Source organism: Mustela erminea, chromosome 17 (genome assembly GCF_009829155.1).
Source record: "Mustela erminea isolate mMusErm1 chromosome 17, mMusErm1.Pri, whole genome shotgun sequence".
NCBI classification, from domain to species: Eukaryota; Metazoa; Chordata; class Mammalia; order Carnivora; family Mustelidae; genus Mustela; species Mustela erminea.
In genome coordinates, this window is record NC_045630.1 from 53,458,612 (window position 1) to 53,482,840 (window position 24,229).

The following is a 24,229-nucleotide window of genomic DNA, read 5'->3' on the forward strand; positions in this document are numbered from 1 at the left end:
GCTGCAAATAATACCATCATGAAAGTGAAAAGACAACCCACTCAATAGAAGAAAATATTTGCAAATGATATGTCTTATGTAGGTATTGTATCAAGAATATATAAAAACTTCTTACAACTCATTAATAAAAGGTGAAAAACTAATTAAAAATTGGCAAAGTATCTGAATAGTCATTTCTTGAAAGTAAATATATGCATGTCTAATAATCACATGAAAATATGCTCAACATCATTAGCTACTGAGGAAATACAGATCAAAACCACCCTAGAAATACAGATCAATATATCACACCTTTGGATTGTCTGTAATTAAAAAAAAAAAAAATACAGGGAATTAAAGTCATTGGTAAGAATACAGAGAATTTGGGAATTCATACATTATTAATGGGTTTGTTATGGTGAATAATAGTTTGATAATAGTTTGGCAGTTATATCTCAAATAATATTAATATCTCCACAATTTAATCACTATCTTAAAATATTCTTTAAGTATATTAACATTAAAATTGTTCTTAAATTTGAAATTGTGCCTTATTTATATATTTTTTTTTTTTATAAATTGAACTTTATTAAAATTTTAAACTTTCACTCCACACAAAACTACTAAGAGAATGAAAACAGTCACCAACTGGGAGAATATTTGCAAATCACCTTTCCGTCACAGGACTTGTGTCAAGAATATACAAATTGAAACCATAATGACATACTACTACACACTTAATAGAATGACTAAATTTTAAGAAACTGTCAGTACCCAGTACTAATAACAGTGCTGAGCAACTGGAACTATTCCATGTTACTAATAGGAATGCTTAGAAAACAATCTGGCCATTTCTTTTTTTTTTTTTTTTTTTTAAATTTATTTATTATTTATTTTTTTATATTTAAAAAGAAGAAAATTGCTGTAATTAGTAGATAGACCAGTGATTTAGAATAACTGATTAAACTGGAGTATTATATACAAAAGTATATTAAATAATTCAGATTTAATACCATATGCTTAACTGACATAACATATAGTATACACCCACAATAACAGAACTACTTAGAGAAGTTATTTGCATAATGTTCTGACCTATACATGAAATGTAATATGGGATAGATTTTGCATTTTGAAATACAGAAAAGAAGCATGTAGAAACTTTAAGCAGATTTTTTTTTTCAAGATTTTATTTGAGAGAGAGAGAGCACATGCAGAGGGATTGGCAGAGAAAGAGGAAAAAGCAGGCTCCTTGCTGATCAGGGAGCCCAATTTGGGGTTCTATCCTAGGACCCTGCCATCATGACCTGAGCCTAAGTGAGACACTTAAGTGACTGAACCACCAGGTGCCCCTAAGCAGTTATTTTTATACCTGCTCTGTTTAAGAAATGTTATTTTCTGATTTCTAAAAGTGTAAATGTGAGCTGTAAAGATACTATTCACTACTTTTATATCTGTTTTAATTGGTAGGACAAAGTAAGTACAGTTGTACATTTTCTATTCTATGACTAGAAAATGCATCAATACATTAAAATAATATTTATTCCACCTATAATACGACTTTATCTTTTATGTCTTGTAGAGACTAAAATAAAATAAGCCATCATGGCTTTAGAATAAAATAGTCTATTAACATAAGAAAGTTCTAATTGCAAGATCTAGATTTTCCATTCAAATGCTAATACACTTCTGTGATAGATGAATTTGCCTTTCCATAACCTGTATCCCATTTTTATGCCTATTCTATGTTAGCTTACATGACAAAAGAGACTTTGAAGATTTAATTAAGGTTAATAATTATCCAGCTTTATGATAAGGAGATGATCCTGGATTATCAGTGTAAATCCAATGCAAGACCAGGCAGCCTCTAGAGGAGAGCAGCCCATGGCCAACAACCAGCCCATGGCCAATAACCAGCCCATGGCCAACAACCAGCATAGAAACAGGGATATTAGTCCAACAACCACAGGAACTGAAATGGGCCAAAAACATGAATTAATTTGGAAGTGGATTTTCCCTTTAATACTCCAGGAAAGAACTCAGCCTACCTTGACTTTGGCCTTGTGAGAGGCTAAGTAAATAAACTAGCCATACCATTTTGGACTTCTACCCTACAGACCTGTGAGACAATAAATGTTGTTTTAAATTGCTAAATTTGAAGTAATTTGTTAAATAGCAATAGAAAACTAATATACCTGGGTTAATGAGACTTAGATTTTACAGAAAATTTTATGTGGAGATCAACTATGCATAACTAGCTGCATGACTCATTTACTTGTTTAAAATTAATCTGAAAAGTTAGTGTGTTATAGTACACCTGCTCTTTTTCTTTAATTATGATCATTGAAAACAAAATGGATATATAATTTAATATCTTGGCAATAATTAATATTCCTTCAGGCTGCTAAGTAACACTTTGCTTTTAAAACACGTCGGCTTATTTTACATAGTTCATACGATTTCTAAAAACTTTTCTAGAGTCTAGCCAGTATAGTAAATGGTTTTCAAATAAAAGACTGTCTCTAATGTGAACTGACCAATCTAATCACCACCCAGGACAATGGGTCCTGGCCAACCCTTTCATTGTAGAGGATCCAGCTAAACTGCCAGACTCCTGATCCAAGAAACTATTAACTAATAAATGTGCATTATTGTAAGCTTGTGGTAATTTGTTATATAACAATAGAAAACTAATACAGAGACCATTAACAATACCCTAGAAAACACTGCTCTTTCCCATTTTAATTACTTTCTCCTATTTACCCCCCAAGAATAATTTAGTATGACTTTCATCAAGACAGTCTGGTACTGCCACAAAAATAGACACACAGAGCAATGGAACAGAATAGAGAACCCAGAATTGGACCCACAACTCTATGGTCAACTAATCTTTGACAAAGCAGGAAAGACTGTCCAATGGGAAAAAGACATTATCTTTAACAGATGGTGTTGGGTAAACTGAACAGCGACATAGAAAGAATGAAATTGGACCATATTCTTATACCACACACAAAAATAGACTCAAAATGGATAAAGGACCTTAATAGGAGACCGGAATCCATCAAAATCCTAGAGAAGAACACAGGCAGGAATCTCTTTGACCTTGGCCACAGGTACTTCTTACTAGACACATCACCAAAGGCAAGGGAAACAAAGCAAAAATAAACAATTGGGACTTCATCAAGATAAAAAGATTCCACAGTTAAGGCAATAGTCAACAAAACTAAAAGGCAGCCCACAGAATGGGAGAAGATACTTGCAAATGACATATCTTATAAAGAGTTAGTATCCAAAATCTATAAAGAGTTTAATCAAACTCAGCACCCCAAACAACAAATAATCCAGTTAAGAATTGTGCAGAAGATGTGAGTGGACACTTTTCCCATATAGACATCTAGATGGCTAGTAGACATGAGAAGATGCTCAACATCATTCATCATCAGGGAAATACAAATTAAAACCATGATGAGATACCACCTCATACCTGTTAAAATGTCTAAAATTAACAACACAAGAAATAACAGGTGTTGGTGAGGATGCAGAGAAGGGGAAACCTCTTGCACTGTTGGTGGGAATGCAAATTGATGCAGTAACTCTGGAGAACAGTATGGAAGTTCCTCAGAAAGTTAAAAATAGAACTACTCTAAAAGCCAGCAATTGCATGGCAAGGTATTTATCCAGAGGTTACAAAAATACAGATTCAAAGGAGTACATGCACCCCATTATTTAAGGCAGAATTATCAGTAATAGCCAAACAATCAAGAGAGCCCAAATGTTCATCAGCTGATGAATGGATAAAGAAGATATGATAATATATAATGGAATATTGCTCGGCCATAAAAAAAGAATGAAACCTTGCCATTTGCAATAACATGGATGGAACTAGAAAGTATTAGGCTAAGTAAAAAAAGGCAGAGAAAGACAAATAATATATGATCTTACTCATGTGGAATTTAAGAAGGAAAATATATGAATATATATTTCATACAGGGAAATAAACCATACGAGACTCTTAGCAATAGAGAACAAACTAGGAGTTGATGGAGGAAAGGGGTTGGGGGATGAAACGGATGGGTGAAGGAGGCAGTTTTTGTGATGAGCGCTGGGGGTTGGATGTAAGTGATGAATCACTGAATTCTACTCCAGAAACAAATATTGCACTGTATGTTAACTAAGTAAAATTTAAACAAAATTTAAAAAATATTCTGACTTTAAACTGAATGTTTTCTACTTATAATTTTCATATAATTTGAATAATATGATTAATATTCTTTGAGTCTGGCTTTTTATCAATATTATATTTGTAAGATTCAATCATATTGTATGTAGTATAGTTCATGTGTTCTCCTTGTAACATATTCACTTATATATATATATATATATACATATATATATGACAATATTAATTTTATAGTTGGTGGATACTGAGTTATTTCAATCTTAAGGCTTTTATGTAAAATGAAAGTATTTTACATAATTTTTATTATACATACTCATATTAAACACTGATGCTATTAAGTATCCTGTTTAATAAGTCTACCAACTATACATTCATACTAATTGACAAATAAAACACTGGATTGCACTTGTTAATCTGTACCCTACAAAGCACTGTGAAATTTTTCTAGCCAGGCACACATTTTGTACGACTTTCTGCTACCACTGCCTAGCATAGTAATTGGTATTTATCAATGTTATATGCCAGAAATGAAAAATGGGGCTGGGCTTTCAAAGGTGGACTAGACTTTGAAAAAAAATATTCTGACTCATATAATCAATTCCAATTTGTACATGGGTCATATTTGTCATGATTAAAAACAGAATAAATCATAGAATGGAATCTGTAGGGATTCATAATCTGGTGGCAATGTAAATATAACCAAGCATAGGTCCAGATTATAAGTAATTAATGATATGCTTGCCTTTTGGCCTCCCAAGACAGTTTATTCTGCTATCTCTAGCACCACTCACTGTCATTGAACCCATAGTATTAGCATTTTTAGATCTTGGCATCTTTTCAGTTTAAAGGGTAGCTGGCTGACTCTTCAAGTCCAGGAAATTAAAAGTCTGTATTTGACCAGGCATGGAGGCAGTAAACAAAGTATGGAGAATGGAACTTATCTTGGCTATTTAGCCAAACACCTGGTGCTCTAATTAGTCAGGCAACATTATTTCAGAAGCCACTGTATCTACAGAAAGCATCAAAGGACATTGAAACACTGGAAGAGACCCTAGGAGGAGAAAAATGAACCAAATGGAAGTGGAATAATTATGAATGATAAGCGCTAAATGATCACAGATATGTAAAGAACAGATCCCAATGAAGGAGCAAAAGATAAGTAGTTAAGAAAAATAAATTTATTTGAAATGTAATAAAATTATATGCACATAAAAGGTGTAGTATGATGGTTGGCTTAACTAAGTATGTAGCTGGTTGGATTGATTACTTTAAAATACCACAGTCATAAGTAATAAAGCATATCTTAAATGGAGAATTTCAATAATGACAAAAATTAGGATTTGCTATTATTTGATTTGACTAAAATTTTAGTGAGTGAAATATATATAGTCTTTTTTCAAAGTGTCACTGATTAACAATTAGCATATAATAAAATACACATACTTAACATGTATAATTGATAATGTGACATTTATATTAAACCATGAAATCATTACAAAAATCAAAACAATGCGCAATAGATGTAGATATTTTGACATTTATTTTTAACACAGTTTGTTGTTGTTGTTGTTGTTGTTGTTTTACCAAATATTTGCTATTTGATTTTGTGTTGCCCTTAGGGGAAAATGGAACATGAAGAATCCTGATAAAGTAATGTAGTGTAACAGCAAACCACTGTCCTCCAGAAGAAACATTATTAATATAAATGCTGTTGATGTGTTTTTGTGGAAACATAATTTATAAGTGTATATAATATACCAATTTTAAAAAACAGTGCTTTATGATATCCATGGACAAAGACCAAATGAATGCAGTCTTCATGGTTAATCATCTTTAATTAACAGACTATGTAGCTAGAGAAATCCCCTCCATTTTGAACATTACTTCCTTCACAGAAAATTAAAGAAGTGAAAACAGGTTATTACACGAGAGCAACCTTCTACATTTTTAGAAAAAGAGGTATAAAATTATATTTTTATGTTATATGAAGTCTTGTATCTGGCTCAATTCCATCACTTATTTTCCATCATGTAGAAGTAATTTAGAAAACAATAGAGAAAATTCTATTTCCCAAATACTTCACCTCTGCTTTTACTGATGTCATTTTTTCCACAATGAGTGTCTTCCAGATCTTATTGCTCTTTTTTAAAAAAATTCTAGCTGTACTTCAAAACATTACAACTACATCATCTGTAGAAATTTCTTTTCTACTTATTAAAAATTTTAATGTTTTCTTCTTAATACCTTCTTAATATTTTGTTAGAAGAACAAATCAATCTTGATATTAATCCTTAATCTGTACACTGTTGAAGCCTTTATATGGGGAATTTGCTAAATTCTGAACATACAAACTCAGTCTCTCCACCCATTGTGATTACATTTTAGTGAGGATCAGTGTAGATAATTTTACCAACAGTATCTTTATAGCATAATCAGCAGTATCATAATGAAAGTGCTGGATGCTACATGAATTAAATGTATGGACATTTAACCTGGATATCAAGATTTGTTTTCTGAAGGAAGATGCATCCGAGCTACAAAACAAATGAAAAAGAGTTAGGCAGGTCACATATAAGGAAAGTGAGGGGCATGTGGATGACACCCAATCTTCACATGGAAAAAGATGACACATTAGGTTGACATCCATATGATTGAAATTTGCTTTTAGAAGAAATGTTAAGGGGCGCCTGGGTGGCTCAGTGGGTTGAGCCACTGCCTTCGGCTCAGGTCATGATCTCAGGGTCCTGGGATCGAGTCCCGCATCAGGCTCTCTGCTCAGCAGGGAGCCTGCTTCCTCCTCTCTCTCTCTGCCTGCCTCTCTGCCTACTTGTGATCTCTCTCTGTCAAATAAATAAATAAAATCTTAAAAAAAAAAAAAAAAAAGAAGAAGAAATGTTAAAAGTTTTCACAAAAAAAAAAAAAAAGAGGAAGTAAGGAAATAATGATGTGCTCATTTACTCAATGGTGGAAATCTTTTCACTCTACCTCAAATCTTCACATTGTATCCTTTAAATACGTATTTTTATTATATTTGTCACTTGTATTTTAATAAAGTTGAAAAAGACTAAGTTTCCCTAAACTCATTGTTCTGCAAGTTGCTTTTGCATTAATCGATCTATCCAACTATCATCTATCTCTGTTAAGTAAATTTTATGTTTTGAAATTTATATAAATTATATCACACTTTAAAATATATGATATATATTGGGTTATATTATTCTTTAAAATATATGATGTATATTGGGTTATATATTCCATTCAATTTATATTCTCAATAAGTGTTATGTTGAAACAAGTGACAGTGATTTACTACTTTTATCTTCTGTATCTGAAATATGCATATATCACATATATGCATATGTGATATATTACACTTTTATATTCATTATCCTATTTATTATTATTACTATTTATTATTAAGTAACAACACAATTTATTTCTATTGCACTAGATTTTTTTAATGTTCTTTCTCTTTTCCAGGATCCTTTAAATCATTTATTAACTTAATATATTGATTCACCAATTTCATATCTGATTAACCTCTTCTAGTTTGTGACAGCTTCCTAGATTTTCTTTGTTTTTGATTACTTTGATGGTTTTAAGATATACTGGTTAGATATTTTATAGAATGTCTCTCATCTTGGGTTTGCTTTATTTTTTTCCCTCACGATTAGACAAAGACTATAATCTGGGGGAGGTAGACTATCACAAAGGTGAAGTGCTATCCTCATTACATCATATCAAAGGTACATGATATTGGATATGACTTAACTCCATTGGTATTAAACTCTATCATCTGGTTGAGATAGTGTTTGCAATGGTTATTCATTCTAAAGTTCTCTGTACTTTTTTAAAGAAGTTAGAGAGAGAGCGCATGAGCAGAAGGGGCAGAGGGAGAAGAGAGAGTCTCAAGCAGATTGTGCACTGAGCTCAGAACCCAAACCAGGTTTCTATTCAGTGCTCCATCTCATGACCCTGAGATCACGACTCAGATCACAACTTGAGCTGAAATCAAAAGTGGATGTCCAACTGACTGCATCACCGAGGTACCCCAAATTAGATATACTTTTTACCTCTCTTCTCATTTCCATACTCTGTACTTTGGAAACAAGACATTAAACTCAATCATATTTAAGATGAGGAATTCGAAACCTTTCATCTGCAAAAACCACTGTCCAGAGCTTGAAAAGAGAAGCTACAAATTGACCAAAGATGTTCCCTTTGTTCCTCACTGTTTGACAAATGTGGAATGACATGTATCTATCACTATGATATCATGCGGAATATTTTCACTGCCCTAAAAGTCCTGTGTGTCCTCCTAGTCATCCCTCCTCCTCCATAACCACAAATTGTTTTACTGTCTTTACAGTTTTACCTTTTCCAAAATGTCGTGTAGTTGGAGCCATACAGTATATAGCCTTTCAGATTGACCTATTTCTCTTAGTAATATGCATTTAAGATTCCTCTATTTCTTCACTCTAAGTCCCCATGTCCTCCATGCTATTTGTTATGCTCCACAAATAAGTGAAACCATATGATAATTGACTCTCTCTGCTTGACTTATTGCATGGAGCATGGGGTGTGGTGCAAAAATAATGAATACTGTTATGCTGGAAATTAAAAAAAAAAAAAAAAAAAAAAAAAAGATTCCTCTATTTCTTTCCATGACTTAAGAGGTAATTTCTTTCTAGTACTGAATAGTATTCCATTATCTGGATATAACACAGTGTATTTACCTATGTACCTACAAAAGGACATCTTGGTTGCCTCTAAGTTTTAGAAATTATGAATAAAACTGCTGCAACTATCCATGCACAGGGGTTTTGGAGACATAAGTTTTCAATGCCTTTGCATGGGTATCAGGGAGTGCAATTGCTGGATCATAGGATTTAAAAAAATTCCTTTGATATGTCCTCTTTGACCCACGGAATTTTTAGAAGTATATTGTTCAATTTCCAATGACATGAGAATGCCCCACCATATTATGTTACTGATTTTTAGTTTAATTGTTCCATGGTCTACAGACATACTTTGCATAATTTTTTTTTTTAATTTGCTAAGGTTTGTTTTATGGCTCAGATTGTGGTCTATCTTGGTATGATACATGTTTACTTAAGAATAATATGTATTCTGCTACTGGATGGAGTGTTTTGTAAGTAGCAAGTAGTTCAAGTTTATTGATAGTACTATTCAGATCATCTATATCTTTACTGATATAGATATATTCTGCCCCCTTAATGTATCAGTTACTGAGAGGTGACATTGATGTCTTTAACATTTGCCTATTTCTCTCTCCGGTTCTGACAGTTTTTGCCTCATGTGTTTGGACACAGACAAAAAACAAAAATTGGGCACATACAGCTTTAAGAACATTATATCTTCTTGGAAAATTTACCTCTTTACCATTAAATAATATTCCTGTTTATTTCTGATATTCTTCTATTATATTAACCTCCTTTTTCTGAAGTCAATAAAAGTATATGTTTCTCTTTGAACAGTGCTTACCTTGTATATCTTTCTCTATTCTGCACATATTAACTTGAGTCTATATTTCAAGTGTCTGTCTTCTTTTCTTTCTTCGTTGATTTTATTTATTTATTTATTTATTTGACAGAGCAAGATCACAAGTAGGCAGAAATGCAGGCAGAGAGAGAGAGTAGAAACAGGTTCCCCACCGAGCAGAGAGCCTGATGCGGGGCTTGATTCCACGACCCTGAGATCATGACGTGAACCGAAGGCAGAGGCTTAACCCACTGAGCCATCCAGGTGCCCCTTCAAGTGTCTGTCTTCTAACAAACCTTTAGTTGGTTCCTGTGATTTTTATAATCCAATCTGTAATCTCTGACTTTAACTTGTTTAGAACATTCACATTTAAACTGAAGTTATTGATATGTCTAAATTAAAATTCACCATTTTATTAATATTGTCTATTTGTGATTGTTTCTTGTTTATTTTACTTCCTTTCTCTGACTTCTCATTTTAATTGGACATTTAATAAGATTAACTTTCTTTCCTATCTTTACATATTGTTTATTTTTCTGTTTTTTTTCTGTTTTCATTTTAATTATAATAATGTTTCAAAACATATATTGTCAAACATACAGAATCTTTTAAAAATGTGCTTTCCATGTAATAGGGAATGGAATCTTCCAGGAGATCCTGAAGAAGAGAAAAGCAAGATTAATACCTAAGCCAATAGCTTTAACCATTTAGAAACACACACACACAAACACTCACACTTCTGGAAAATAAAACATTATCCAATAGATACAACAGTAGGGGGAAAAAAAACATATAGAGTAACATAGTCTAATTTAACCTTAAGGTGTGGTGCAGGTATCTTATAATAGATTATTTAAATTCTGTCTTCCCATTTTTTGTGACATTGCTGTTACTCATCTTACTCTTCCATGTTGCTACAAAAGTTGGGTATTTGTCCTTTCTGATGGAGGCATAATACTCCATAGTGTATATGGACCACATCTTCCTTATCCATTCGTCCGTTGAAGGGCATCTTGGTTCTTTCCACAGTTTGGCGACCGTGAACCATGAGAGACTATGGACTCTGAAAAACAATCTGAGGGTTTTGAAGGGGCTGGGGGTGGGAGGTTGGGGTACCAGGTCATGGGTATTATAGAGGGCACAGATGCATGGAGCACTGGGTGTGGTGCAAAAATAATGAATACTGTTATGGTGAAAATAAATTAAAAAAAAAATAGTGATGCTACTTGCTTGTGATGCCTGGGGGCACTCACCTGGGCCCTAAGTCAACTCCTACAGACATTTGCACATTTGGAGCCAGTGTCGTAGTTGGACAGACCCTTGCAGTTCTTATTTTGATTGCAAGATACACCTCAGCAACAATTGTTGGGGAATTTGGGGGGGAAAAAAAAGTTTATTACTCACAGCTTCTATTTTTTAAATAATTAATTTCAAACATCAGGTGATTGGAAAGAAATGCTTTTATTAATGTAAGTGAATGGCAAGTATTTTCTTTCATTATCTTTTTCTTCCTCTTTTTGGTGGGTTTTCTTATTAGAAACTGTGTATCATGAATTTGCGTGTCATCCTTGCACAGGGTGGGAGGTTGGGGTACCAGGTGGTGGGTATTATAGAGGACACGGATTGCATGGAGCACGGGGTGTGGTGCAAAAATAATGAATACTGTTATGCTGGGAAAAAAAAAAAAAAAAAAGAGTCACTTATGGTTTGTCTCCCTCCCAGTCCCATCTTGTTTCATTTATAAATAAATAAATAAATGATTAGAACATTCTACCTAAAAAAAAAAAAAGAAACTGTGTATCAATTGTGACACTGAAGAAAGGAAACCTTACTGAAAACAGAGGGCATGTTCTTGTGCCCAGCCTCTTAGAACAATTGCAGACTCCAACAAGAAGGGACATACCTTACATTCCCAACAGGAAGAAACCTATTTTACTGTTGTGGGAGAAAGGACGAATTTCTCCTCCCCCAGCCCTAGAAGAGGTCAGGATATATGTGTTTCAGTTCTCCCTACTTGCTGTTTGACTTTGAGATTTTGTCTGACCTTAAATTATGTGGGCCTTGGTGTCTTTAACTGAGAAATTAGGGAAGCATCTTTAACCATAAAGTTATATGAGTCTGTAGTTTTATAAAACAATTAATGCTGTAAAAACTCATGATAGACTTATTTTCATGTAAAAGGAAATTTCTCAGTGCTTTAGGCCACTTAATGTCAGGTATTAATACACCAACATCATCCTGCCATTTTGGCTGAAACTGATGCTTTATGATTTAAGAAATTCCAATTCCATTTAAGAATTATCAATATAGTAACTTTTTGTTTTCCTGCCTCAAATGGTTGCCATATTTGCTAACAGGTAAACATGTTGCGTAACATCTTGAAGAGACAGAATTGCATTATTAAAAGAGATACATATGTCACTGTGTTTCATTCCTAAATTATTTCATATTCCTCTCCTAAGAAATAACTACTCAGAGATAAATCTTGTATTTCACAATTGTTCCATTTCAGATACTCTTGCACAACTTGAATCTTGTATGAAGCAAAAACAAATAAAAAGGCATTTAGACATGTGCTTTTTGTGTGTAATAAGCAAGCTGTGCTTCCAACTTGCAATCTCCCATTTACCCCAAGTTAAACCCATAAACCTAATTTACATAGACTGCAATCCTAGTTAGGCTATTTTCTTTTTAAAAATGAGTTTCTAACAGTCACTTTCTTCAAACAATCCTGTTTCATCCATATGTAAACTTTTAGGCACACAACTCTGTTAACAATATATTTTTTTAAGCCACCTTGTTTTACTTTGTTACTGTTTTACATAAATGATTGTAACGAATATTGCCACCAGTCTTCAGGATTATCAGTCACAGAAATCTGCGTTAAAATGACTCTGGCTCTTGCATCATCAGACATTTTTATTCTTATGCTTCATTAATATCGTCAGTTCATGGCTATCTTCGAAACATCTAGAATCTATATGTTTACACAAACAACAGAAGTCTGAAAGCAAAATGTTTCTTAATTATAGCTGTTGCTAATGTCCAGCTCTTGCTTTTATCCTAGGAAGGCTTACCCTCACACTAGAGAACTTTCTTTTTTATACAAAAAAATTTGTTTGTGGGTCACCTGGGTGTCTCAGCCATTAAGCAGCTGCCTTCGACTCAGGTCATGATCCCAGGGTCATGGGATGGAGCCTCACATCACGCTCCTTGTTCAGCGGGAAGCCTGCTTCTCCCTCTCCCACTCCCCTTGCTTGTGTTCCCTCTCTCACTGTGTCTCTGTCAAATAAATAAATAAAATCTTTTAAAAAAATATTTGTGTATACATATAAAATATGTGCATGTACCTTATTTTACATTATGTTATTTTATGTGCCATCCATATGTACTTATGTGCATAAAATAATATATATATTTTACTTTTAAGAGCAGTTTTAAGTTCATGGCAAAATTAAGGAGAAAATACAAATAATTCCTATATACCCCCTGTCTCCACACATGTACAACCTCCCTCATTACCAACATTCCACATCAGGGGTACATTTATTACAACTGATGAACCTATGATGACACACGATAATCATTAAAAATCCATAGTTTACATTAAGGTCCCTCTTGATGTTGTACAGTCTATTATTTGGTAGGCTTTTATTTTTTTTTTTTAAGATTTTGTTTATTTATTTAACAGACAGAGATCACAAATAGGCAGAGAGGCAAGCAGAGCAGGGGGGAAGCAGACTCCCTGCTGAGCAGAGAGCCTGATGTGGGGCTCGATCCCAAGATCCTGGGATCATGACCCGAGCTGAAGGTAGAGGCTTAACCCGCTGAGCCACCCAGGCGCCCCGGTAGACTTTTATTTTTTATAATTCCCTAGTAACCTAGATTTTATATGCAAAGACCTCATGAAATGTGTTATCACTTAAAAATTATCTGTCAAAACTGAGAAGATTAAGTAGATTTAACATATTGAGAAAGAAAATATTGATATATGGATAAACCTTAATTTATACCTTTAAAAATAAAAATGTCTCTCTTTCTACTGAATATACTTGAGTCTTGCTCTTTAATCCAAAGTTACAATTTCTGAAGTTAATTATAGTGATTAGTTCACTTATATTTGACTTAATTGCTCATACCATTGGGTTTACAACTATTATATATATATATATATATATATATATATATATATATATATATTTGCCATTTATTTTTGATAAGACTCTTATCTTTGTTGCTCCTTCATTTTTCCATTACCAACTCCTTTCAGGTAAAACAAAAATTTTTTTAAAGATTGTATTTATTTATTTGACAGAGAGAGAGAGAGATCTCAAGTAGGCAGGCAGAGAGAGAGGGAGAAGCAGGCTTCCTGCTGAGCAAAAAGCCGGATGCGGGGTTTGATCCGGATCCCAGGACCCTGAGACCATGACGTAGGCTGAAAGCAGAGGCTTAACCCACTGATGGGTTAAGATGTCCCACAAATATTTTCTAGTATATTGTTTTAATTCTTCTGTTGATCTTATATTCCTTCTAGGACTTACAACATGTATCTTGGATGTTATGATCTACTTCACATTATTACTGACTTAATTCTAATGTAATATTGCAACTTTGCTCTGCTATTGTTCCATATCTATTTTCCTCTTTCATTCTCTTGCATAGTACTATAGTGAGTGAAATAAGACAGAGAAAGACATACCTTATAATGTCCCATATATCTAGAATCTAAACACATGTATAATATACTTTCAATATAGATAATAATATATGCATATACAAGCTCATAGATGTAGAAAACCTATTGGTGGTCATCAGGGGGAGGTGTGGAGTGTGGTAAAGATGGGTGAACAGCTTTCTTTCTTTCTTCCTTTTTTTTTTTTTTTAGTTTAAATAAATTGAATTTAAAAATCACATTTATATATGTTATAAAGCCAAAAACAGTACTATAATTATTGCTTTATATAATCTTATGTCTTTTAGTAAAATTAAGAGAAGAAATTTATGCATAAATGTATTCTGTATTTTTTGACATATTTACTATTCCAATGCTTTTTAGTTCTTCTTTTACCTGATTATTTACTATAATTTCTTTCTATTTCATCTTTTTTTTTTCATTTTAGTTATATCCTCTCTTTTACTTGTTTGGATTTAATTTTCTCTCTTTTTTAATCATTGCTTAACATGAATGATAATTGATTTGAGACCATACTTCAATACAAGTATTTAATGTTATAAAATCCCTTCAAGTACTGCATTACCTATATTCCACATTGCAATATGGTAAGTTTTTCATTTTTATTCAATTCAAAATATTTTCTAATTTCCCTTATGAATCTCCGTTGAACTCATAAGTTATTTAAAAATAATTGTTTAATTTCCAAATAGTTGGCATTTTCCAGATATCTTTCTATTGTTGATTTCCAAATGAAGTTTCCATTGTGGTCAGAAAAATATTTTGACTACAAATTCTTTCAAATTTACTGATGTTTATTTGATGGCCCAGAGAATGTTCTATTTTGGTAAATATTCCAAAAGTGGGGTTTTTTGTTTGTTTGTTTGTTTGTTTGTTTTTTAGTGTATATCTTGTTTTTGCTTCTTGGGTGCATTTAAAAGTGTCAATTAGGTCAGCTTCTATTTATCAGGTCTTCCGTTTACTGTATGTTATTTCACAGAGAAGAATATTAACATGTCCAATTCTAATTGAGCATTTCTCTTAATTTTTTAATCTTTTCTCTTAACTGATTACTTTATTTCTGACTATATTTCTTGTTCTGAATTTTATGTTTTCTTATGTTAATATAGCGACTCCAGCTTTCTTTGCATCACTGTTGTTTGATTATTTATAGTTTTAAAAAATAGTGTTAAATTACTTTTTAACACACAAAGAAATTCCTTTTTAATACAATAAATCAAGTGCTCCTTTCTATTCCTCTGTTCTTTCAATTCTATATTTTATTTATATAATTTATTTATTTATTAAATTTATTAAATTTATTTTTACTATTTTGTCTTTAAAGAGTCAAATTCCTCTTAAAGCAAGCCTACATAAGAAAAAAAACCCACATATTTATTTTCTTTTTTACTATTTCCAGAGATCTTCATTTATTGGGCAAATCCATATTTCTATTTGGTGTCATATTGATTCAAGTACCTTTCACTCAGATCCTTAAAGCAGCTTTACAGATCATCAACTTGTCTGGCTTGGATACCTTGCCTTTTGCTTAATTTATCTTGTGTGAAAACTCATTAACATTGCCCCTAAATTATTTGTGTAATCCCAAGGTATATAATTAAAAGACAATGTGAACGGATCTTAGTTCAGGTTGCCAGGGACTTTTTTTCAGACCAAGAGTGTCAGAGGGTTAATGTTTCAATTTCTAAGGAGATACTGACTTTGAAACAGAAACAGAACACAAAACGGTATCTTCTGAATATTGAAGAGTGTATGATGCTATTTCCTTTTTATGGATAAGGAAACAGTTCAGAGAGGTTATTCAAGTCACTTAAGAATACAGAAACAAAGAGGTAGATTTCACATTCCAGTCCAGATGTGTTTCTTAAACATTGTTTTCACTATCCCACACAAATTTTAAGGAGTTTGAAAATTCATATTTAGCAGGTATATATAAATCCTATGAAACTCTAAACTACCTGAAATACCTGAAAAGGCAAATTTATAATTTAGGTGAATAATGTAAACACATTCTTATTTTTACTGCTTGGCCAAAGATTAGTCATAGGCAATAACCAGCTGAAAAGCCCAAAAACGATATTGAAGATTAATAGGATGTATCTAGAAAAGTGATTCTCAAGGGGACAACAGAGATTTGAGAACCACCTCAGCATATTTATTCAGAAAAATATGCCTCGCCACCTTATGTGGATTAGGCGTATTGATCAATTGTGCAATAAAAAAAGAAACACATCTTTGCTTGCAGTTGTGATCAAGGCAACAATTAGTCTTAGATAAAAACGACTTTTTAAGTAATCTTTATATTCTGCACTAGGAAACACTGAGTGTGCACTCTTTAGAAATTGAGAATCCTGGCCTAGAGAAAATATGCCTGTGGGCAAAATATCTAGGTTAAAATATACAGAACATTAATGAGTACAATATTCTTTATTATAGTTATCTCTTAGAAGACCTTGGGTGTAGTTAAAACAGCTTTATATGTATTTCCTTAATTCGAAGCGTGAAATAGAATGTAATATTTTAAAGCTTCGTAGGGAAGAATGGAATTAAGGTTTCAACTGTATCCCCCCAAAGATTAATTCTAGGACCATATGGAAATTTGGATAATGTAAGCCCATTATTGTTCTTGCCAGACTAGTTACTATCATGAAGTACCCTTTCTCAGATAAGTACATGAGCTAAACAGAGCTCATTACTCACATTTTAACCCTAATTTCAACTTCTAAGTATATGAGAAATCTATTAAATACCTTCCCTTGTTGCAATTGTTGTAAATCAAATCTGAGGTAATTTTGTAGAGAGTGCTGAAAATATATTTTGTGTTTCTGAACCTTTACAAAACAGATTTAATGTCCAAAGAGAAGACAACATATTAAAAAAAAATTAAAAAAGGAAAAAAAGAAAGAAAGGAAGGAGGGAGGGTAGGAAAGGAAGGAAAGAAGGAGAAAAGAAAAAGGCATTTAAACAGAAGGAAACACAGAGACTGCTATTTTTATCATGTACACATGATACATGTCCAAGAAAGAAAATAAAAACCATGCCGTACATCTTGCTTAAATGCATAAATATTCTATGTTTGGGGTTGTTTAAAATAATAGCTGAAAAGTATGCACTTCTTATTTTAAACTTTTAAATTATATGAATGTAAATCTACAAAAATGGAGAGATATTTCCATATGTAATTATCATCAGCAATAGAGAAAGGATATGATTTTGTTTGATGCCATTTAAATATGGATATTGTTCTGCTTTGAATCCATCATTTTATATGATAATAGAGAAAAGAATAAAAAGACTCAAGTTTGAGCATTTCTTTCTACAATTTGGGGACTACAAATTTATATTCCTTTTAGGACTGTTAATGATCTTGTAGGCATGGAAAGTGTTCCACATGATTTAACAAAGACAGATATGAAATATGTCTAGAAATATTACATTTCATGTAAATTTCAGAGAGTTTAAAGAATTTTTTGGAAAGATTGAAGGAATTTTTGCCAATCATGTGAAGATCAAAGGAATATAGCCAATTCCATTCATTTCTGTGCTCAATTTGGTTAATCTCTGTAAATAAATCGTAACTAATCCTATTTTGCTGTCAAGTCCATAGCCAATGGTTTTTAAGATTCATTGTCTACCATATGTTAGCACAAAAAGTTTTCCAGAAGGAGATTTGAATTTCTAGTTCAGAGTACTCATCTGGACATATGTCAAAACATCTGTTCTTCCTTAAGGATAGCCAACTCCAATTTTTAAGTGTCTATATAAGCCCTCAAAATCTCACAGAACATTAATAAAGGCAATATTTCAAACTGTCTTTCGAAGTTTTTCGAGAATAAGTCCTGAAACATGTAGCATATCTTAAGCAAATGTAAAGTACACTTTGCAGAATAAGTTAAATGCATCATTCTTTATAAATGCATCACTTTTTCATATTAAAAAAGAAAACTCTTTAGGTAAAATAAAGCCAAGACCATTTTTACCATTCATTTGAAAATGTAATTTTATATATACTTTAATTTAAATTACTTAAATGTCTGTTTCAAACTTCCTAGTTTATGAACCCAGTTAAACATCCAGTAAATTTCCTTTATTTTCTGTGATAAGTTGATGTGTGTAGATATATCATCTATAATAAGTAATTTATTTAGGGATAATTTTTTGGTAAAGATATTCCTTCCTGAGTAAGAGGGCCATGGGCAAAGTTTACTGACACATGCAGGGAACTCAATAAATATGCTGATGGACAAAGCAAAATAATCTTTATAGATACACACATTATAGTGAAGCTATTTCCATGAAAAATGTGCATGAATTAGACTTGGCAATATCATCTTTAAAGGACTATAGTATATAATATAGCCCTAAGTATATAGGTATATAGTATATAAATCTCCTCCCTGAAGACATCTCTCCCCACAAGTAGGGGTACCCATTACTATCAGGGTCCAGAAGCACTGATGACATTTATTTTTCCCATTCTCATTAAGAATATGCATGACCTCACTATAGGGAAGCTATAGGGAAGCATGGAAAACCTCCACTTTTTCAACAAATATTATCAGAACTCATATTCACCAAGCATCAGTTGGGCTTAAGACACTATATATATGTTTTTTATGCAAAGTTTTCATTGAATCTCCATTATCTTTTAAGAAACGTATTATTATTTCAAATTTACATATAAAGAAGTTAAATAGATTGGTCCAAATCCCATAGCTTTTAAGTTCTGAAATTAGTGTCTGATACTAAGTAGCTATTGTGCTAAAAGGAAAAATGTGAGTGTTAAAATTCAATCCATAATGTCACAGTAAAGCAAGTAAATGGTTACTGAAAGCAAAAAAGACTTAAAATGATGGACCATAAGTTGCAAGCTCGCTAGGAAGAAGTATTTAGACAGCTCAGAATGGTGTAAACATTTCAATATTCAACATAAATGCTGTCTCCCTAAAAGACATTTCTTAAACCTTAAACTCTGTTACCCCTATTTTCAAAAGTGATATAATATTTTCAGAGAATTTCATATTAAATTGCTGTGCTTTTAATCAGAATATAAAAATGACTTGGGGATAACAATTTCAACAAATTCTCTTTCCTTCATGAAACTGTTTTCCTGTTTACTCATTTTAAAATGAATCTGAATGCTATGTGATGAAATATATTTTCTAATGCAGAGCATTTTCAAAGGACATGTCTCCTAGGGAGGAACGGCTCCAGGAAGCAATCAACCTTTCTATTTAAGGCAATCTGCTTTCATGCTTTGGTGTAGAGAGGGGCGGATGATCATTTCTGTGAAGTACCTGAAATAAAGAGGTCAAAGAAAATATTTAGATCCTGAGACACTCATACAGAGTCACAATATGAAATTGGTATAATTTCTCCTTGCTATATTTCTTCTAAATTTGGGGGCATTATATTGCCACTAAAAAAAAAAAAAAATCATAGTGAATAGTGAAAAAAAGAAAAAAGCTATGTTTGGAAAGACTAACTTAACTCTTTTTCCCTCTCAACTCTTTATCAGTCTGAGATTATCAATGCACATAACTTAGGTTATCTGATTCCATTCTGTATTTCACGATCATTTAAAAACAATGTAAAAAATTACATAAAAGAGTCTAATTTAAAATTTAAAAATATTTCTTTTCCACCATGAAAATGCTTTAGTGGTGGCGGTAAGCATGTGATGTCAAGACAGGAGCAAATGTACGCACAGTGAGACATGGATGTTGGAGAACAGGTTGTGATGGAATAGAGTTCACATGGCTCCCATGTCGTGCCAGGTACCAGACAGCTGAAGACCACCTCCACAACCATCTCCTCAAACTCACTGTCCTCTTTGGCTGTGGTGTCCTGGTACTGTTGGTACTCAGATACCAGGTCATTCATGGTGCTCTTGGTCCCGGTGAGCTCCATCTCATCCAGGCCTTTACGTGTGTACCAGTGCAGGGAGGTCTGATAACTGAACAAGGCTGGAAACTGCTTCAAGCTGGGCTTGAACAGCTCCCTGATGGTCCTGTCATTGTAGGTGAAAGTGGTGGACATTTTTAGCCCCCAAGGTAGGATGTCACAGAGAGTTGTTTTCACCTTGTTGGGGATCCTCTTGACAAAGCAGCTGCTATTCTTGTTTTGGACGTTAAACATACCAAGTTGAAATAAAACCAATGGTAATAATTAAACAAAGGTGAGTTTATTTGAGAATAGTGGGGGAATTGAAATTCAGAACAAGTAAACTATAGCGAACCAAAGTCAGTTCCAAAGAAACAAAAGGGAGGCGAGAACTTTTGTTAAGTTTTGGGAGGAAACTGAGGGCAACTTTGAGTGTAAATTCTTTGGAAGAGAATGAGAGTTCAAGTTTCTCACCAGCAGCAAGTGGTGGGCAGTTTATTATTATTGAGGCACATGGAAATCTTCCTTCCTCTGCTGGTCATGTAAGTCAAGAGGAGAGGTACTTGTGTGAGAGCTCTCCCTTCCTGGCTTCCTGACTCCAATTTAAGTCAAGTTTCTACCTTTGTTCATTCTCACAAGCATCTGTTCATCTACTTTTGTCATTGGCATGTGGTTCCTGAACATGGCTCTTTTTATAACATTACACTTTCAAACAGTTTCTCATGGTTTCTGTTTACCTTATTATAAACTGGTTGTGATATATTTTATTCCAATTTTGTTGGTATTATAATTTGTAAAATTCCAAATTTATCATTTCCAAAAGTTTATTTCTAATACAGATAAAAATAAAGATTTTTAAAAGTATTTAAACAAATCCAACATCAAAAGTATCTTGTGAGCTATAATATTTTTTTAGAATCTGAATTTTGTATATATAAGAAAGCATTATATATTAATAAAATTTATCTTGTTTTTTCACATTTCTGTCTTAGCCTACAAGGTACAACCTCCAAAAAAATATAAAAGTCATGATTTTGTTATCATTAATATGGCATTATATTAATATTGCACTAATATTGATTTAGATTTAGAAATGTATTAAGGTGTTTTTGAATATTCTTTCTGAAACTCATTATTTCTTTGCACATAATTCTTCTATCTCAGCATCTTCTAATTACTATATTTTTTCAATATTTTAACATTAAAATTGTTCCTTTTAATATGTTCTAAATAATGTTACATTCTATAAGTAGAGATGACATAAATAAGCCAAATTCAAGGAAGGAGATAAGATGTCCATGAGAGAGTCCCAAGTGCTCCGCAAACTGAGTTAAGCACAAGTTCATTTTTAAGTGGATATATCTCTACAGAAAAGATGATATTTGAGTTGGTCCTTGTAAGATGATGGTCCAACTCTGATCCCCACACTGTCTCCTGTGATATAACTTTTTGGTAAAATATTCATCACCAAGACTGATTTGTCCTTCAGTATGTTACTAAATGTGGAAAAGGTTTTGTTGATGACTATTACCCTCTTGGAATCTCTTCAAATTATACTCTTCACCTTAATAAAACACAGTTTCCAAATTTTCCAAACAAAGTCTGAGTATCAACGACCCTTTGTCTTTATGTAAAAATTAAAAGGAAAAACCACACATAAAATATTCCCATAGAAAACATTTTAAAAAAGAAAAATGTTTTATCATGAAAAAAAAAATCATCACCATTTGGTTTAACCTGAGAGATGATCTCATCTGATTAATACGTTTAGATCAACCAAAAATCTTACTTAGTGGGCAAATGCATGTCTGTGATTTCTATTTACTAATATGTAATCTGATTAGAGTAGGAAGAAATTTTTATGTAAATTACTACCTTTCTAGTCTTATAAATTGCATGGATTTACCATTTATATCTTTTCTACCGGATTTGGGGAAATGCAATTACATGATAAATGTCCATTAGTTATAGGCAGTCCATGTTATTTATCCTACTTTTTGATTAGCAGTGCTTGGGGTGTGTCAATACCAATTACTTGCTTCAGAGCTCTTTCATTTCACGTTGTCTCCGAGTGGGGTGCTCCCCACCACCCCTGACCCTCCTGTATCCACACCACTTTCTCTTCACCCTCTTCCAGTCTTTGTTTCAAGGTCAACCTCCTCCAAGTGGCTTACCTTGACAACTCTTTTTAAAAGCACAACCCTTTTACTGAATTTTGTCCTGTGTCTTCGTCCCATTTTTCTCCATAACACATATTGCTTTCTAATTAAGCAAGATTAACTTAGAAAAATTTCATTGTTTGCCAGCACTAGAATGTAAGGTGCATGAAAAGAGTTTTGTTGGCTTACAGAAGTACCCACTGATGTGGCAGGTATTTAATGGGTGTTTTCTGACTGACTGAATGAAATGTGTCTGAGGACTGCTGTAGCATTGTGGCCCATGTCGCTTCCCTGAAGCCTGGTTCTGTCAAGAGTCCCGTAAGGAGGACAGCTCTGTGACAGACTTTCTGCTTGCATTCTGCTTACATTGTGAACACATGAACTATTTCAAGCCAATGAAATGGCATGTCAAAAAGTCAAACAAACACTCCCTTGATATCCTAAAAGAATAATGCATAAGTCAAAGCAGTTTATGTTTTGCGGAAAGTGCACACATAAAAGAAAAGATAAAAGTTAGATGAACCTTCTCACATAAAACTGAGATGAGCTAAAGAGGAGTTAAATAAAAAACTTTACAGCTCTTATTTTAAAAATGAACATAGAAAATCCAATATTTTTAAAAGTGAATAAGGCAAATGACCGTAATTTTTCATTTTTGTAATTATTTTTTGAGTGTATTCCTTCCCCTTTGTTTCTTCTGTATCTGTTCCGTTTTCTTTTGGTTTTACCCATTTTTTCATTTCCTCATTTGGTAACCTTCCCTCAAAGAAAATTGCCTTCTTACAGTGCTTTGATGGTAGTTTCTTCTGAAAATGTGTCTTCAAAACTGATAAATCACTTTTGAAAAATATATTTGGCAATTTGGCATATCTGTACTTTATTTACAGATGTTTCTGTATCAATTATTCCATTTCTTATAAAAATATATTTAAACAAAATAATTACTGAAAGCTAGAGTCAGAATTAAATGTAGATGGCACCCATCTCAAAAGTGTGAAGGTCGAATGAGAGATGTTATTTATCCAAAGACCTGGATTCAGTGCACCTAATGCTCTATATGCAGAACTCACTTTGGGAAACTTGGCACTAAATCTACAGTGCCAGGGATTCTTCTAATGTTTTAGAAGAAATACATAATTCCTATACTTTCCATTACCAAACCAAAAAAAGTACAAGAATTTCCAATAGAAGAAAATAGACGGCATTATATATAGTGTATGCTTATATAGTATATATGTTATGCTAGTTATGAGACTAAGTATATATATGCTATACTAAGTGTATATATATATATATGCTATAAATATATATATACTAAATATATATATATGCTATAAGTATATACATATATGCTAAATACATAGTCTCATAACTATCTCAAAGGCCTCAACTTCTCTTTCCTATCAGAACCAGGCATGATTAGTTAAAACTTATTTGCCTGGGTTATCTTTCTCTGGATTTCACTTTTCCTGTGATATTAATCAATCCCATCCAATTATTTGTAATTTATCATCTCTTTACACATCCATGTTTGTTGTGACTTAGCCAGTCAATTACCTCTATGAGTCAATCCTATCTTTTCTTTTCTGTATTCTTGGTACTAATCTTCCATATATTTATAGACAAATACAAGCAGTGATAACAATTAGTAGTGCCATTTTAGGTTAACAAATTTAATTCATAAAAATTTTTGTTGCAGTTTAAGAAGTATTGTATTTTCCACTGATAATCTTTTTTTCTTTATCCAAAGGAAGCACCCTAATAACAAAACCCTAAAATTTCTTCGTGTATGACACATACACACCCTCATTCCTAGCAAATATATTTGCTTTC

At 32.7% G+C, this 24,229-nt stretch overlaps 1 protein-coding gene across 1 annotated transcript; it reads right to left on the reverse strand.

The window, feature by feature from the left end:
- Positions 1-1,769: 1,769 nt before the first annotated feature.
- Positions 1,770-20,921, reverse strand: LOC116575942 (tubulin beta chain-like). Its single transcript, XM_032317562.1, has 3 exons — positions 20,876-20,921; positions 20,063-20,488; positions 1,770-1,951 (listed from the first exon to the last, which is right to left on the reverse strand). Exons 1-3 carry the CDS (start codon positions 20,919-20,921, stop codon positions 1,770-1,772), a joined length of 654 nt encoding a protein of 217 aa, XP_032173453.1.
- Between the last annotated feature and the right edge of the window lie 3,308 nt (positions 20,922-24,229).